The following is a 16293-nucleotide window of genomic DNA, read 5'->3' as shown; positions in this document are numbered from 1 at the left end:
TATGCATTTCTTTTTGGGATTGAAAGTATTGTGAGCTATAATCTAATCTAACCATAACAATTCCCACTTCGCTTGAAGTATGGCTTAAGCATCAGTAGGACATGACAAGAGACTTGAGATTTGCACAGTTTATTAGAGTCTGACCCAAATATGCCCAAATAAACTTAAAATTAGAACTAATGATACATTAGGTTGATGAGTATGTATATCATACAAAAACTTAGGGCACAAGATTAAACTAGATGCGATTAGGACAAATGGATTTTAGCGAGTTAACTGATCAAAAACTGAGATGAGTTTTTACATGTTTTGACTCGACCATTAATAAATTAATATAATAAAATTATTAATATATATTTATCATATAATCAAACTAGCTTATAATCCTGTGCCATGCTAGTTATGAACTTGAGCTATTTATGTTGGAAGTAACATATCAATCATATTAGACCACATTTTTTTCAATGTTTATTCATTGATTATGTTAACGAACACTATCATGAATTATATAATGCTACAAAATAAAGGGGGGGGGGGGGGGGGGGAGAGAGAGAATGTATAGGAACTCTTGTAGAACCCTCATGGCATATTTGGCCATTAAGTTTCAAGTTATGGTGATCCGGGCGTGCATTAATTTAATGATTATCCATATTAGTTTAATAATCACCCAAAGAACAATATAGTCTAATCATTAGATATTGAAGGTATGGTTTATTAAGTCACTAAACAATTGATGTAAAGGAATGATATAGTGTCAATATTAGACATTCAATCTATTAGATCATTAAACAGTTTATGCTATGTTATGTGTCATCTATGGATTAAAGTTCGCTGTCACTTTGCTTCTCTTTTTGGTGCTTGGTCCATGTACGTAAAAAAATAGCTTATTTAATACAACAAACAGTTTCTGGAAGCATATATATTTATCTAAAAGAAGCATGAATGATAGAGGGTCTGATTGGTTGGATATTCATAACCTAAGCGGGATCCCACACATGTACTAGTTTTGACCGGGCATTTTTTAAACCCTAGTTCTTAAAAGAAAAATGATGGATCGCATTGAGCTCTGAATGTTTTGGTTTTAAGAGATGTACAGTATGCTATTAATATGAGATATATAGTTTGTTGGTGTAATGTAAATTATGAGCATAAAATATTAATCAATCCGCTAGTTCAACATTATTGAACAATCCACCAAAAACCTTATTAATGCTAAAAAAATAAAAAAGTGCCATGTGCACAAAGAAGAGAGAGAGGGAGAGTATCTATAGAGTAGGAACTCTTATAGAACTCTCATGGCATATTTAAGCATTAACTTTTAAATTATGGTGATGTGGGCATGACATAATCCAATGATTATCCAAATTAGTTTAATTAGCACCTAAAGAACAATATAGTGTAATCATTGTATATTGGGTGTGGGGTGTATTAAATCAACTTATGCCATATTTAGATATTCAATCTATAGTGTATTTAGATCATTAAACAATTTATGCAGGTTAACTCTGGATACTTGTTCCATTGCACTTTATACCATGTTATATGTGTCAGCCGTGGATTAAAATAAAAAAATGTGAATCACACTAAGTTCCTAATGCTGTGGTTTCAAGAGATGTGAAAATCTAATAATATATATATATATATATATATATATATATATATATATATATATATATATATATATATATATATATATATATATATGAAAATAAAAAATGAGAAAAAATAGAGTGGTCAAATAAGCTGTCTACGTTAGCAGCAAATTTTCATTCATGAATGTCATGTGGATCAAAATCAATTTTTCGTATGCTACGTAACAAGATTATCCTATCTAACCATTCTTTCAGCAATAAATGCAAACATTATGCTATTAATAGATGGTATTAAAATTCACTTATATCTATTTAAGTAGATGATTAAAATTTACTTTATTAATTTTCAAAATATAAACGGACATGCTCTTATTGTTTATTCAAAATATTTTTTTAATAATTTATTTTTTTATCACATAATTAATTATGTGATTTTACAACCCACGTACAATTCACGAGATAAAAAACTAATATACTAATAATATGAGATGTATGATTTATCCGTATAATATAAATTATAAGCATAAATATTGATCAATCCACTAATTCACCATTGTTGAGTGATCCACCAAAAACGTTATTGAGTCTCATTTATTCCACTGAAAATTTGAAAAATATCTCTATCATCATGTTGATATCGAACAATAAAAAATTCAGCTAAGTTATACAAAAACAAAAACATTCAGGAGTACTTGGGATTCCCTCGTCATCAAGTCAGGAAAGCTTGGGATTCCCTCATCATCGAGTCCCTTGAAACAAGCCGTTCGTCGACAATTCCAAGTGGAGCCTCCTTGCCCATTAAAAATAAAAAAAAATCTGGCCATCTCCACGTGTCCCGCGTGTGACAGTAGTTTCCTGTCTCTTTTGGCCTATTAATCCGTACGTAGTCTCGGACATCAACTAAGTCAAATTATAGCCGTCCGTCTCTGACCGAGTCCATCATCCGCCGTCCAGATCCCACGATTCCTGAATTCCATTAGATGAACGGTTGGATTGGGCATCCCTAATGCGGGGCCGAGTTAAAACGGTGATCGGGGCGGTCCCAATTCTGCGTCGTGTTCTGAGGCGCACGAGGATCGCCGACCCGTCCGCCCACCCAACCGACAAGTACCTCCCAACTCCCCCTCTCTCTCTCTCGCAAGCGCCGGGAAAAGGGAAAAGAGGAAGCCATCGGACCACTCAGCTACCTTTCTTCCTTGAGGCGCTTACACCACCTTTCCTTCTCCCCAACCAACCCATCCAATCCCAAACTCTTCCTTTAATTCAAAGAAACAGAATCTATTTGGTCAAATTTTAGACCTGTATTTCTTGTTCGTATCGATCACCTTGTTTGTAGGTCTCCTCTTGATTTCAGGTCAGCAAGTTTTTTTTTTCCCCTTTTTGATTTGCGTTTGTTGAAGTGGGTTTTGGGAATTTACTGCTTGTATCGATGTTCCGAGACATGATGATAGGGCAGTAGGGCTTGTGATGATTATTGGCTAATGATTACAGCTTTTGTTGCATGTTGCTTGCTTTCTTTGCTGAAATGGATTTGGTGTACCTGTTAATTTGAGTTGATTGGTGGGAATTTTGTGGGAGGATGTGTCTGGTTCGATTTCTGTTGAAATTACTGATTGTGCGGTGCCTCTCTTCTTTTGCTGAGCTATGTTTTAATTTCACAGTTTCACTTCAGTCGTTGATTTTGCTTCAGCTGAGCATGCTTGTATAATTAGATCTGTGGAAGTTAAGTTTTTTTACCAATGCAAGTGGTCTGTTTGCCAGGTTTTGTTAAATGTGTTCTCTGTACTTGGTGGTAGCTGCTGAATTACAATTTAGTGCATTGATCATGTAAGAAGTTAATTGTGTCGAGCAGCTAATTAGGCATTTACCAGGCAAAGTTGGCCACAATATATCATGTATGTTCGGTCATCATATATAATGTAATTTAAATGGACAAAAAGTCTGTCTCATGATCCGGGAATCCTTGTTTCTGGTTTGACATATCTAATATGTACATTTTGTGTATCAATTACGGCTAGGACTCTGCTAAACCCTCCATCTTGGATGGTTTCCTCGTAACTATGGCCTTTGCTACTTCTATTATTGACTTCATTAACTAATTTGCTGATACCTTGCGATATGCAGGGTACCACAGCATGCCTGCGTGCCTAATGCCAGCACCCAAAGTGATTCAATTTGAATTGATATTGACAAGTTTTGATGTCATTGGGTAAAACTTAACTTACATAAAGTAATAACCATGACCATTTCCTTTAAAGGGATGAAATTAACTGCAAAACTGGCTGCTGAATTATTCATTGAATCTTATATCATGTGTTCATCAAACTCGCAGTATTAGAGTAGAATCCAAATATGAAAATGCAGCCATCCTTTATCTTCTTAATATTCTGTGATTCTGTGTTGCAATGTGTCCTGCATCTCTCTTTGAGAAATTTCATCTAGGACTAAATAGTTTCTTGAAATGCCTCAGCCATCCTTTATCTTCTTAATATTCTGTGATTCTGTGTTGCAATGTGTCCTGCATCTCTCTTTGAGAAATTTCATCTAGGATTAAATAGTTTCTTGAAATTGCCTTAGCCATCCTTTATCTTCTTAATATTCTGTGATTCTGTGTTGCAATGTGTCCTGCATCTCTCTTTGAGAAATTTCATCTAGGACTAAATAGTTTCTTAAAATGCCTCATTTTTGCATGTCAGTAAGTGCCAGTCATTTGATTTGCGAACCTGCTAGTTTGATATATTTCTTAAAATGTGTCATTTTTGCATGTCAGTGAGGACCAGTTCTTTGATTTGTAAACCTGCTAATTTGATATATACTGCTGTCACTTCATGGGTGCTATCAAGTTTTTATTTGTGCATGTATGGTTGGCTAAAATTGTTACTTCTGATGCGATCTGTTTGGACTATAATCAGGTACTTGAAATCTTGCCTATTGGTAATTTCTGAGGTGTGCTTATCTTTACTGCACTGGTGTTGATATAATGCTGACATCAAGAATTTTGTCTAAATGTTCGCGGTGGACGACCTACTTGTCATGTGCATTTATACCAGTTTCCTTTTTGACATCTAGTTCCAGAATGTCCAGCTTAGAGGAGCCGATAGGTCTCGACAACCTGCCAAACTTGAGCTATGTTGGTAGGCTTCAAAGATGCACTTCTAGTGGTTGCAGGCCTAGATTAGATGAAACAGAAATGGGTAATTGCTCGATTGAAGACCGAGAATGCAGCTCTTCTAACAGCTGCGAGTAAGTTTTTGCTCCTTTGCGCTTAAATTTATTATTGATCATCTAGTAATTTCTTTTAAGTTTTTACAATTTATAATGTTTCCATTATTTACTATTATATTGAACTGTTTAATTCTTGTATGGTAAAATCTTCATTTTCTTGTTGTTGTCCTAAATTATCTTCTTTCACAAGCAGATGATTGTGAGATCAACCCCCTTGCCCCGAAAACACAGACAAAGAGGCACATTATAAATTCCAATAATCAGATGATTTTTGCCATTAAATCCTCCTCCATTCTTTTGGCATTCAAGACTAAAATACATATATAACTTGTGAAATAATGCCTGTATGTTTCAAGGAACTCGTGGCCAAAATCAGTTTATGTTCAATTGTTAGTTGATAAGGATCTAGTAATCAGTGAAAGTGAAAAAGACATGATCAACATGTGGGCAGTAAAAAATAAAGAAGAGGAGAGAGAGTAGATGATCAAATAAGTTGCCAAGTGAAATATTGGCTTCTTTTATTTAAGAAATAAGACACCCTGTAGTGGTATTGTTTGCTTTAAAATCATTTCTAATAGTTGCATAATAAGGAGGTTGTCCTTAAAATGACCTCATCTGCTCACACGTGAAACTTTATTCAAGAGACTCCATGCATGGATAAGTTTATAATTCGATTCCAGAACTACAAAATATGAAGGACCAAAATATTTCGCATTTCCTTAACTGTTTGATTATATACATTTGTAGGAACACTACTGTTTAAGCTTGATAACCGGATAGTTAGTAGAAGGTTTGTTGGTTATTGTTTATGGTTATGGACCTATGGTTGATTATTTTCTGTTTTTTCCCCTTTGGGTTTAATCTTTAATTTGAAAACTGTCCTCATTCTCGAGGAGCAAGTGTTGGATTATAACACTGAAGTAGCCCACTAATGTAGTAATGAGAGTTTACCTAAATTATACACCATAGTAGACTGCAGCCCTCACTTATAATTTAAACATGACCCAGTCTATGATCTTTGTATTTATTGAATACAAGTAGTACAACAAATATTTGGACACCACTCTTTTCAAAAGCAGAAAAAATTATACCCATACTAGAAGTCATTAGATGTGCAAGTTCTATATGTTATTGCATAGAATTTTGTGATCTACCCAAAAGAGTAGATGCATGACAAGAAAATAGCAGGCTGATAGTTCTTCAGGAGTGGCAAGCGAAGTGCTTGCTGACGTCCATGTGCCTTACATACTTGTGTATATACTTTTAATTGGACAGCACTTTGGGCACTGTGTCAGAGAACTATGGGAACAGATTATGTGATCCCCAAACTGGAGAGATCCAGTGAAAATAAAGATTTATTACAAGGCAAGCATTGCACCATACATGTCCTTGAAATTGGAGTAAGTGATGATAGTTTGCTTCTTGCTTTTTTAGGTGATAAGATTGTCTCTGTGAAAGATGCAGAATCAAGTAGTAAAATGCTGACTTATAGGGTCTTTTAGACAATTGGTTCCACTACAGTCACAAAACTCCAACTGGGATCAGAATAAGAAGTTAACAAGTGATGATTCCACAGAATTTGTGAACAATCTATTGGAGAACCAGGTAGAGAATTTTTTGTACTTACTATACCACCTGGATCCTGAAACATTAAATGCTGACTTTTCCATATGCACTATGTAGTTTATCTTTTGCAAACTAGTGAATGTGTCATTTCATTCAGTTGTCTGGAATAAAGTGATGCACAGTGGAACATGACCTGTGACCAACTGGTAGGAAATTTAAGGGGGATATACTTATTAAATCTCATGAAGAATTCCCACGTTGATGCAATCCATTAGAAGATATGTGTTCCCAGATTGCTTGTCATTTCTCCCTCTCAAATCTCAGTGGTCACTTCAGCACCTGGTTTTGTTATTCAATCAAACTTTTGTTTATATTGGCTTTATAAAGCCCCTAAAGCAGATGAAACATATAACATCTTGATATTGTTGTTACTATATAGCTATTTTTTAAAGTCTTGTTAAACTTATCTATTTTTCATTCTTTCACTACCATAATTTGCTTTCTGATTTTTCTGCTTCCATATATTTTATTCCATGGTAGACTATTTTTAAAAAAGACAAATGTCATATGTTTTTTATTGTCCTTGCAGTGAAGAATATGCCTGGAGAAGGCAGCCAGGGGATAAGTTTTACAGAGATCCCATAATTTTGAAGGCTTCACGCATTGGTAGAAGTCGAATGGTCTTTGACAGTGTTTGTGATTCATGGCATCTGCAAGATCATTGCTATAGTTCATCATGCAATAACACAGAAATAAGAGGTCTTGCGAACAAGGTGACCTATAATATTCTTTTTTGTCTTAAAAGTTAAAAGGTTTGATTGATTTCTGGCTTCGGCTTGACATATTAATTATCCCATATTTGTTGGGAACTTCCATGATCCAGAAAATATGTGCACGCACACACGCAAGCACATGCAGATGCACATACAGTGTGTACAAATATTGGTGCAGTAATACGTGTAGGGTGTAAAGAGAGGATGTTGCATACACCCACCGCAAAATTCAATATTAAAGGTGGAAAAATATAATTCCAAACTGTTGGATGTGATCTTATGCACACACGGACAGGAACATAGAGTGTAAAGATAAGACTTTAGACCCACTACAAAATTCAATGTTAAGGGTTGAAAAATGTAAACTAATGTTAAGTTTCAAAATGCCCATGTACAAAAGGTCTTATGTTTTGGAGATCTCTTGCCTACGTGTCAAGTCACCCCAAAATCAATTCATAGTATTATGCCACTGAAACTATATATGGGAGGTCTTGATGTGTAGGCAAGAGACCTCTAAAATGAATGATTTTTTGTGCATAGGCATTTTAGGACTTATAAAATACATGAAATGATTCAATTTGCATTTTGCACCCTCCACCACCCCCCCCCCAACAAAAAAAAACTGAATTTTGTAGTTTGTGTAAAGTCCTCTGTTTACATCCTACGTGTATTACAACTGCACCCTCTATGTGTGCATGTTCGTGCATGTGCATGTGTGTAAACCCTAAGCTAGTAAGCCCTCTGTGTGCATGCACATCTGTGCATGAATGTGTGTGTGCGCGTGTTTGGCGGCATGTTGATGCATGGATGGATGGACTTTATTTATATTCATATGCACTATTTGTTTATTCAAATCCATATAAAGGAATTTATGATCTTATTTATGATGAAACATCATTTCATCCTTTAAGTCGTATGGTCCTTACCATATGAATGCAATCCACACAGGTGATTTAATCCTCCATCAATACTTTTTCAAAGTTAACATTGATTTATAAACAAAAGTTAATGGAATACTGTTAAAATATGTGCTTGAAAGGTCCACAGATGCTTATTCTAATATGTGTATCCTCACTTATCTATGTATGTTTATATTCTTGTCAGATCTATTGTCCAGTTTGTCACCCATATTTTCCTACTTACCTCTATCAAACAAGTTTCCCCTTCCATCTTCCATATTTTCTTCCTTGACCAACTTCATGCTTAACTTTCTATGATGACTTTTGAAAAATCTATACTTAAGCTGCTCTACCATAAAAGTAATTAGAGCGACAATGAAAAAGCTTCTAAAATTGTAGATGTAATATTCTAATTTTTCATCCTTCTACGTATACTTTTTGAGGTTTGTTACTTAAGATGCCTGGCAATTGATAGCAACAAGACTTGTGTCATGATCATTACACTAGGTATGTGTTTGGCCACTATTATGAGAGATCTAGAACTGCTATTTGATTTTTTTCTTCGATAAAACCATAGAACTTACTACTTTTGGCTGGCCATACAAAACAATTCAAGCTAATATTGAGAAATAACCTCTGTCTATTGCTGCTTACTATCATCCATGACATGGATTAGACGTAGAAAAGCAAAATGTGAGAAAATGGTGAAGCTTTCAATTTGGTTCAAAATAATGTGCTTTATTCAAAACTTATCCTTGTTCCAGAACTCTCTCTCTCTCTCTCTCTCTTGTGTGTGTGTGTATTATATTTATATATTTGCTACATTGTTTTCATTACGCCTTTTGGAACTTTCTATTACTGATGTCATCATGATGCTTATTTGTTATCGATTTCTATTTTATTCATGGAGCATCTTTGGATTATTTCATGCGGCATTTGCAGTTTTTAAGAGGTCTGCCAAAGTTTGTGAAGATTGTGGAAGTTGGTCCAAGAGATGGTTTACAAAATGAGAAGACCACTGTACCCACATCTGTAAAGATTGAATTGATACAAAAGTTAGTCTCCTCTGGATTGTCTGTCATAGAGGCTACGAGTTTTGTTTCTCCAAAATGGGTACCACAGGTAATCTTCAATTCTCATCTCATCATTATGTGGACCTCTTTTTTGTTCCTTGAAATTCAGTATGTTCATTTGGTTAATTGGTTATCCTCTCTTGCAGAATAATGCTGTTGAAGAAGTTAAACAAAATTCTGAATTTGCTCCATGTTTGGACCTACTGACCATGTGACTCTTAGCATGCTTTCACTGATCTTACATGGAACCTTATGTACACAAAAGCTTGCTTTTATGTGGTTCATAGAGGCTAGCAGAACTATAATGGACATATCATAAATCTTGAGGGTGTAAATCATGTTTGGCTTAACAATTAGCATGTCTGGCTTGAGATCAGCCATTTTATCACAAGTGGGTAGACCCAGCTCAAGCTACACTTGGGCCACCGCGAGCTTAGTTTGCTTAGGATCAAAATTTTGTGATGAGGTATGCTTGGTGCTAGCTTAAGGAAAGAGTTAGTGTTGTGGAGAGGAGGTGAAAGGGTGGATAGGTGACAGGTAAAGATGGCAGCAGCAGCAGCTGAGAAGCCACATATGTGGATATATGTGTTTGCATGCGTGTATAGATTATATGTATATACATATGTACATGTATGTATAGATAGATAGATAGAGTGAGTGAGAGAGAGAGCTTAGTCAAGTTGAACACAAGAGTTCAAAGACAAGATCAAGCTTGGCTTGTTTGTGTTGCAAGCTCCAAGGCTAGAGCTTGTCTTGTTTACTTGAGAAAATTTTTGTACTGAATGCAAGATGGGTACAAACACCTTTCTTCAACATATATATCTGGAAGTGCTCTAAGTGATCATTGATTTACACTCTTTCAAAATTATTGAATGGGATAAAAGGCTAATTTGATCCATCATGATGTGCGGTATATAACATAGATGAATTTGTAAGCAAGAAAGATGACTCTGTTTTGCATGTGAATTTTGGCAAGCCAAGTGATGGAATGTTGTAGATTGTGAAATGTATCTCCACTGATGTGGCAAATAAACAATTACAGTGGGTCAATTAGTAGAATCCATGGAAAAACAATGTATAATCATGAAGAGACAAAACTTTAGACTAATATTACACCTCAATTTCAATTTCAGTGCTGATCAAAGGTGTAAAGTTTGGCCATTGAATAATAGAAGCATGTTATAGCATGAATCTACACAAGAAAGTTGCAGTTTGTTTGCTAGACTGTAATACAAGGGCCATAAACATATTAGCCAGATAGAATTCAGGAGTCCACACTCCACTCCCGTGTATACTAGGATTTTCATCCACCACTTTGCAAGTCTTATTTGGTGATCTCTTCAAGCAGGATATATCTTAGCATGTTTCAGGACTTTGCTTTTGATGCATGAACCTATTAAAACATGAATGTTGAAGAATTGGTGTGGTTTATGGTAGCAAGAAGCTAAACTTTGGCTTTTGAAGATTTCATGCTGAATCTCAAACTTCCTTTCACTTGAATATGAAGATATAGGGTTCTAAGAGAAAAATTAACATGGGAGGTTGGAGGTTGATCTATGGACTATGATATCAATTTTATTTTGGTTTAAAGGACCCAGCATTCACCCTTTATGTTGCACATCAACAGCCAAAGGTTTGTTAACTCGGCTACCAAAGAATTGATGAGAAATGTATTATCTTACACCCACACTATGCCTAGAAACAGACTATGATTTTGTGATTTGCATTGATCACACTCTCTGAAAGCAACAAAATCACTTAAAGACTTGGGCATTAATTGCTTAACTAGTAAACCACAAGTTAAAATCCAAACTGCTTACTATAGTTTTCACAAATTGTAATTTTGAGATGAATTTTAAAGCTGAGACTGCAGTCTGGTAAATTAAATTTTATATCCTGTAGTCTTTTTGGGGCTACCATGAGTTAGTTTGCAATAAAATTTGGAGGGTTTATTATTGTTATTACTATTATTATATTATTGTTATTGCAGTAATGTAGCATGTTTGGCTGTTCCAAGTACCTCATTAGAAGTATTTGTCAACTTTAATTGCTAATTCAACCTCTTGGCTTATTATGTTATTAATTTGATTTTTGATTTATATAGCTGGCAGATGCAAAGGATGTCATGAAAGCTATTCAAGGTGTAGAGGGTGCAAGGTTTCCTGTCTTAACTCCCAACCTTAAGGTAGGTCTTATTGAAAAAATCTGAACTAAATAATATAATTGCTATATCTTTGAGTTTGGGAAAGTCAATAGTTATGAATCATACATTTCAGGGATTTGAGGCAGCTGTTGCATCAGGTGCAAAGGAAGTAGCAATTTTTGCCTCAGCTTCTGAGTCCTTTTCTTTGTCGAATATCAATTGTAGCATAGAAGAGAGCCTCAATCGTTATCGTAATGTCACCCTCGCTGCAAAAGGACTAAAAATTCCTGTTCGTGGGTAGGTTTTGCTTGCTAATTTTCTGTACCTTGCATGCCAAAGTATTTCCTCAATCAGCTTATTCTCTAAGAACTTATCTACATGACTTTTAGATTGTCTTTATAGCAGACTTTTCACTTAATCCACAATTACTTATTGAACCATGGCCGCAGCTAACTGTTGATGGACCACCATAATTACTGTTTATCCAATGTGGGCTTGGATTTTAGATGACCTTGTGATTGCTGTATTGCCATACCCATATTTTGACATTTTTCTTCTGAAAGTAAATTTGAAGATCGATCTATAATGTAGATGCTTAAAACAATATATGGATATTTTAATGTATTATCTTTAGATATAGATCTCTATATTCTTGTAAGTGATAATTCCAGATCCTTTCTGGATCATTTTAACTAATTTTTGACTTATGAATGGATCATTTTACAGATTGAACCCTTTTCAGCATCAGGACATCCCAAATTTGATTTATAAAATGATAAATCAAATGGTGTAATTGTGTTGCTATAATATTTCACCAACATCTCTGCATAATCATGGTCTCACATCCATATGAAAATTATCTCACTACCTGTTCATTTTGTGATACATTGATTGATAATACATCTACATAGTAATGCCTCTCTGTATCAGATAGATTTTGTAATCAATTATGTTGCACAAAAAATTATTTTTGTGATGTTTTATGGACTGGAATTGTCTAGTTGCTTGAGTAAATTAGTCCAAAGTTGATCTAGACTATATACAGATACAGATGCGCACATATGTTTATGTATGTATCTAATATCTGTTTACCTATTATCTTATTAATCAAATGAAACTTAGGGAGATGGGTTCCTCATACAACATAAGTTCCAGTTATTTAAAGAAAACCAAGCCAAAACTCACTATTTAGTTCCTAACATAGATCAAATTTATACTTTATAATTCCATAGTTTGGATATGAAGAGGAAGAAAGGGGATTGAAAGAGTAGAAGGAAAAAAGAGATCAAAAGAAGAGTTCAAGGATAAGAAATAGGTAAATAATCTAATGGAATAACACAAATAGCAGATATGAAAGCTATCATAAGAGTCTATACAAACATGCTTTCATGTTCGGATGCTGATTATTTGACTCTTAGATTGATGGTTCCTAATAGTCTAATACAATATACAGTCAGGTGCTTAAAAGAAAACCATGTCACACCTTGCTATTTAATTCACAAAACATATAGTTTGTAATTATAAGAAAATAGGACCTTTAGCAACTTTGTAACACCATGCTAATTTGACAGATTGAATAGTCATTTTCTAGTGATTGGGTCTGCATGTCTTTTTACCATGCTCGAGCAGTAATTTTGTCTTGATGATATTGTTTGGAGAAGAGATTAGAAAAGTTGTTTTCTAGGGAATGAAGTAAATGAAATGGTGGAGCAAAGTCAAATATATTGGATGGTTATTTGGGTATCGCTGATATAACATTCATATAAAGTCTTGAAGGCACAGGGAAGGAACATGATTCATCTCAGCAACCGGAGGTTCTGGGTTCAAATCCTAGATAGTGCATCCCCAATTATTGGGACCTATAATTATAGCAGGCATGGATCTCCCTCCTCTCTTTCTCTCTCTCTCTCTCTCAAAAAAAAAAAAAAAAAAGAGAGAGAGAGAGAGAGAAAATAGAGATGCCATACCGGTTCCTGTGAGTTTGTTTTGGTATGCCCTGAACTGGTGGTTTCGGGTGATACAGCCAACCATGGTCTTATTGCATCAGTGGAGACAATTAAAAGCCACCATAAGAACAAGGAAAAAGGGCATTTGCAGGAAAAAGAGAATAAAAACGAAGAGACATAAGTTTAAACTAAGAAACTCGTATGCATGAATTTAAGAGTTGATCTGCAATGATGTAAAGACAACATAGATTCCAAGACAGGGCATGGATCTAAAATCAATATATTCCAGTGTCAGATCATCACTTTAAATGTTAGAGTCCAATCAGCTTTGCTTAGTTAAAATCAACATTTATGGTCCCTTTGAGCTATGCAGATCAAGTAGGTGCCCAATCTACTTCATGGTGCTACAGTATGCCACTGAGCAATAGTTTTGCAATTAAATTAATGTTTCTAAATTGTAAAGCATCTAACTGGAAGTAGTAGCACCTGAAGATTAGAAGTTTTAGTATTTTTTCTAATTTTAACTTGTCAATGTTTAATTGATAGGTATGTGTCATGTGTTGTCGGGTGTCCAGTAGAAGGATCAGTGCCTCCATCAAAGGTGGCGTATGTGGCAAAAGAGCTTTATGATATGGGTTGCTATGAGATTTCACTTGGTGATACAATTGGAGTTGGCACTCCAGGTAAGACTTGAGCCAACTTTTGCTCAATCATAATTATGTTTACAACCTTGACATAGGGATCTACTAAATACTGATCGGTTAGGATTGTGTGTGCATTTCTGTCCTGGTACTATTCTATGTCAATGCATTCTGTATGTAAAGGAGGAGTTGGCATTTGAGGGTACGGGGTGCTGGGTAGAGGGGGGAGGGGCCTGGTTCCCCTAGGTCCATTTTTTTGGGAAAACATTATATTACAAATTGAATTTACAACCACTTTAACCTGCGTAATTCACTTTTAACACTAGGATGTTGTATTGAGACAATAAAAGTGAGAGATGCTTGCAAACAAGAAATGTTTACAAAGCAATAGTTTAGCCTCCAACAGCCTGATCAAGCAGTTAACCAGAGGAGATTCTGCATAAAACAGAAGCATTCTATTCACGATGCTCTTTCACAGTTTATTATAAAGATGGTAAAGATTTCCAGCACTTGAAGCTTTCGGGTGACGTATGTGTAATGTATTATGCATTTGCAAATAGCAATATAAAATCCTTTTACGTAGCTTGAGCTCCATTTCTAATAAGTTATGGACAAAAGAAACTCTGAGAGAAGAACTCTGCATATCAATTACATCAGATCACTATATAGTCTTCAACCAATCAGTACTAATTTCAAAAAAATTAAAGCATCCTTTCATGCGTTCTGTTTCCATTAGCAAAAAAAAAACAAAAAAACGTTGCCAGATATAGTTGCTGATTAGATGTTGCCGCTAGCGTGACATCATACTTTGTATCTTTCAACTTTCCTATAATAACATTGCTTTTTTTTGCTGTAAAGGCACTGTTATTCCAATGCTTGAAGCTGTCGTGTCTGTCATTCCTGTAGAGAAACTTGCTGTCCATTTTCATGATACATATGGCCAGTCTCTCCCAAATATTCTGGTCTCCCTCCAAGTAAGTGACTTCCTTTGATTTTTGGCCATAAAACAAAATTTAGTCAGCTCTTCAGTTGAGTAACTTGGCTATCATTTTGCAGATGGGGATCAGTACTGTAGATTCATCTGTTGCGGGACTGGGAGGTTGCCCCTATGCAAAGGGCGCTTCAGGAAATGTTGCCACTGAGGATGTTGTCTACATGCTCCATGGGCTTGGCATAATGACCAATGTGGACCTGAGCAAGCTAATGGCCGCTGGTGACTTCATCTGCAAACGTTTGGGGCGTCATACTGGGTCAAAAACTGCCATCGCTCTGAGCCGGATTACAGCAGATGCCTCTAAGATATGATTAAAGATGATACAAGAGGATCATCTATTATCTTATCGAACTTCTTGTTGGTCGCCTTTGCGGCCAAATAGATCACATATATGGTCTATAATTGTTCTTGAGGAAAGAAACTCCAGTCATCTCATGGGCAGGCAATCTTCCTGCCTTATGTTCTGCATACATATTAAATAAATGTAACCCAAGCTCTGAAGGTTCCTGTTGTTCATAATAGGACCCTTGTATACTATCATCAGCTTCATTCAAATGAAATATATCAATCTATATGTAGGATTTGAGGTTGCTGGGTGCTTCACTATTTCTAATTCTTGCTAGAACAACAGAGAGCAAGTCAGGTTGTACTACTGTTTCTAGAGTGATTCATTTTGGAAAAATTGGATTCAGAATATTAGCTTGAGTGATTGAAAGTGGCTACATAAATGTCAGTTTCTTTGAGGTTAGATGCTTGATGCAGTGCATGGATTGCAAATATTTCGCACTCCAAATTGAGAGGCTGCATTTTTTTTTAAGTAACATAAATTTGCAAATTGATCGGTTCATACTCATTGAACTGATAACTTAATTTATTGCGACATGTTAAGGCAACCCTAAAAAAATTGAGGTTATAATGAAATTTCAAATTATGCCTGTGTTATCTCCTTTTTAAGAAGCAGGTCAAAGTTTAGATAGCCAGCTTGCAGCCTATCATATTCATACTACAACTACAAATTCCTTGTAAGAAAGCATACTAATGTCTGACCGTTGTTTCTCTGAGTTTTGATGAAGCCAACCTCCATAATCTAAATCAACAGGGATTGTTCCAAATACAAGCTTATCTACTAGAAGGTTAAACTTGTACTCTGCATGAGAAATACAATATTTTAGCTTTTTCAAGCAAAAAAGATTTGATATGTTAGATTGTCAGTTGCCAAAGAAAATGTCTGTCTGCTAGTAGCAGAGCAGGTCAATCTGGATCGAGCTGCCCGGTTTGTTAACCTCTAACTCTTAAATCTTGTGCTGAAGCCAGTCTTTGAAGCTTCTTTTATGCTATTAACACAAGCAAAAAGCTTTACCTATAGTGTTAAAAATGGGTGGGATATGGATTTGATATCAGTATATCTATATCTATACGTGCTTTGAATTGATGAATGTAA

General features: G+C 35.3%; 1 protein-coding gene across 4 annotated transcripts; it reads left to right on the top strand.

The window, feature by feature from the left end:
• Positions 1–2639: 2639 nt before the first annotated feature.
• On the top strand, positions 2640–15442 carry LOC105045464 (hydroxymethylglutaryl-CoA lyase, mitochondrial). Of its 4 annotated transcripts, XM_010923755.3 has the most exons (10): positions 2640–2946; positions 4505–4538; positions 4662–4835; positions 6973–7156; positions 8998–9177; positions 11233–11313; positions 11405–11568; positions 13764–13900; positions 14717–14832; positions 14915–15442. In XM_010923755.3, exons 3-10 carry the CDS (start codon positions 4669–4671, stop codon positions 15161–15163), a joined length of 1278 nt encoding a protein of 425 aa, XP_010922057.1. In that variant the 5' UTR covers positions 2640–2946; positions 4505–4538; positions 4662–4668; the 3' UTR covers positions 15164–15442. The 4 variants fall into 4 exon arrangements, with proteins under 4 accessions (XP_010922057.1, XP_010922058.1, XP_010922056.1 ...); XM_010923756.3 differs by lacking the exon at positions 4505–4538 and having other exon boundaries at positions 4668–4835; XM_010923754.3 differs by lacking the exon at positions 4505–4538.
• The last annotated feature ends 851 nt before the right edge of the window (positions 15443–16293 follow it).

This window comes from Elaeis guineensis, chromosome 5 (assembly GCF_000442705.2).
Source record: "Elaeis guineensis isolate ETL-2024a chromosome 5, EG11, whole genome shotgun sequence".
NCBI classification, from domain to species: Eukaryota; Viridiplantae; Streptophyta; class Magnoliopsida; order Arecales; family Arecaceae; genus Elaeis; species Elaeis guineensis.
Note: the sequence above shows the minus strand (reverse complement) of the source record. Positions and strands in the feature narration are given on the sequence as shown.

Excerpts from the sequence above, each read along its gene's own strand:
- LOC105045464 (XM_010923752.3), top strand. The coding sequence starts at position 4,573 with ATGCTGACATCAAGAATTTTGTCTAAATGTTCGCGGTGGACGACCTAC. Across the intron at positions 11,314-11,404 it reads TCTTAACTCCCAACCTTAAG|GGATTTGAGGCAGCTGTTGC; the intron begins GTAGGTCTTATT and ends CATACATTTCAG. Across the intron at positions 11,569-13,763 it reads CTAAAAATTCCTGTTCGTGG|GTATGTGTCATGTGTTGTCG; the intron begins GTAGGTTTTGCT and ends TTTAATTGATAG.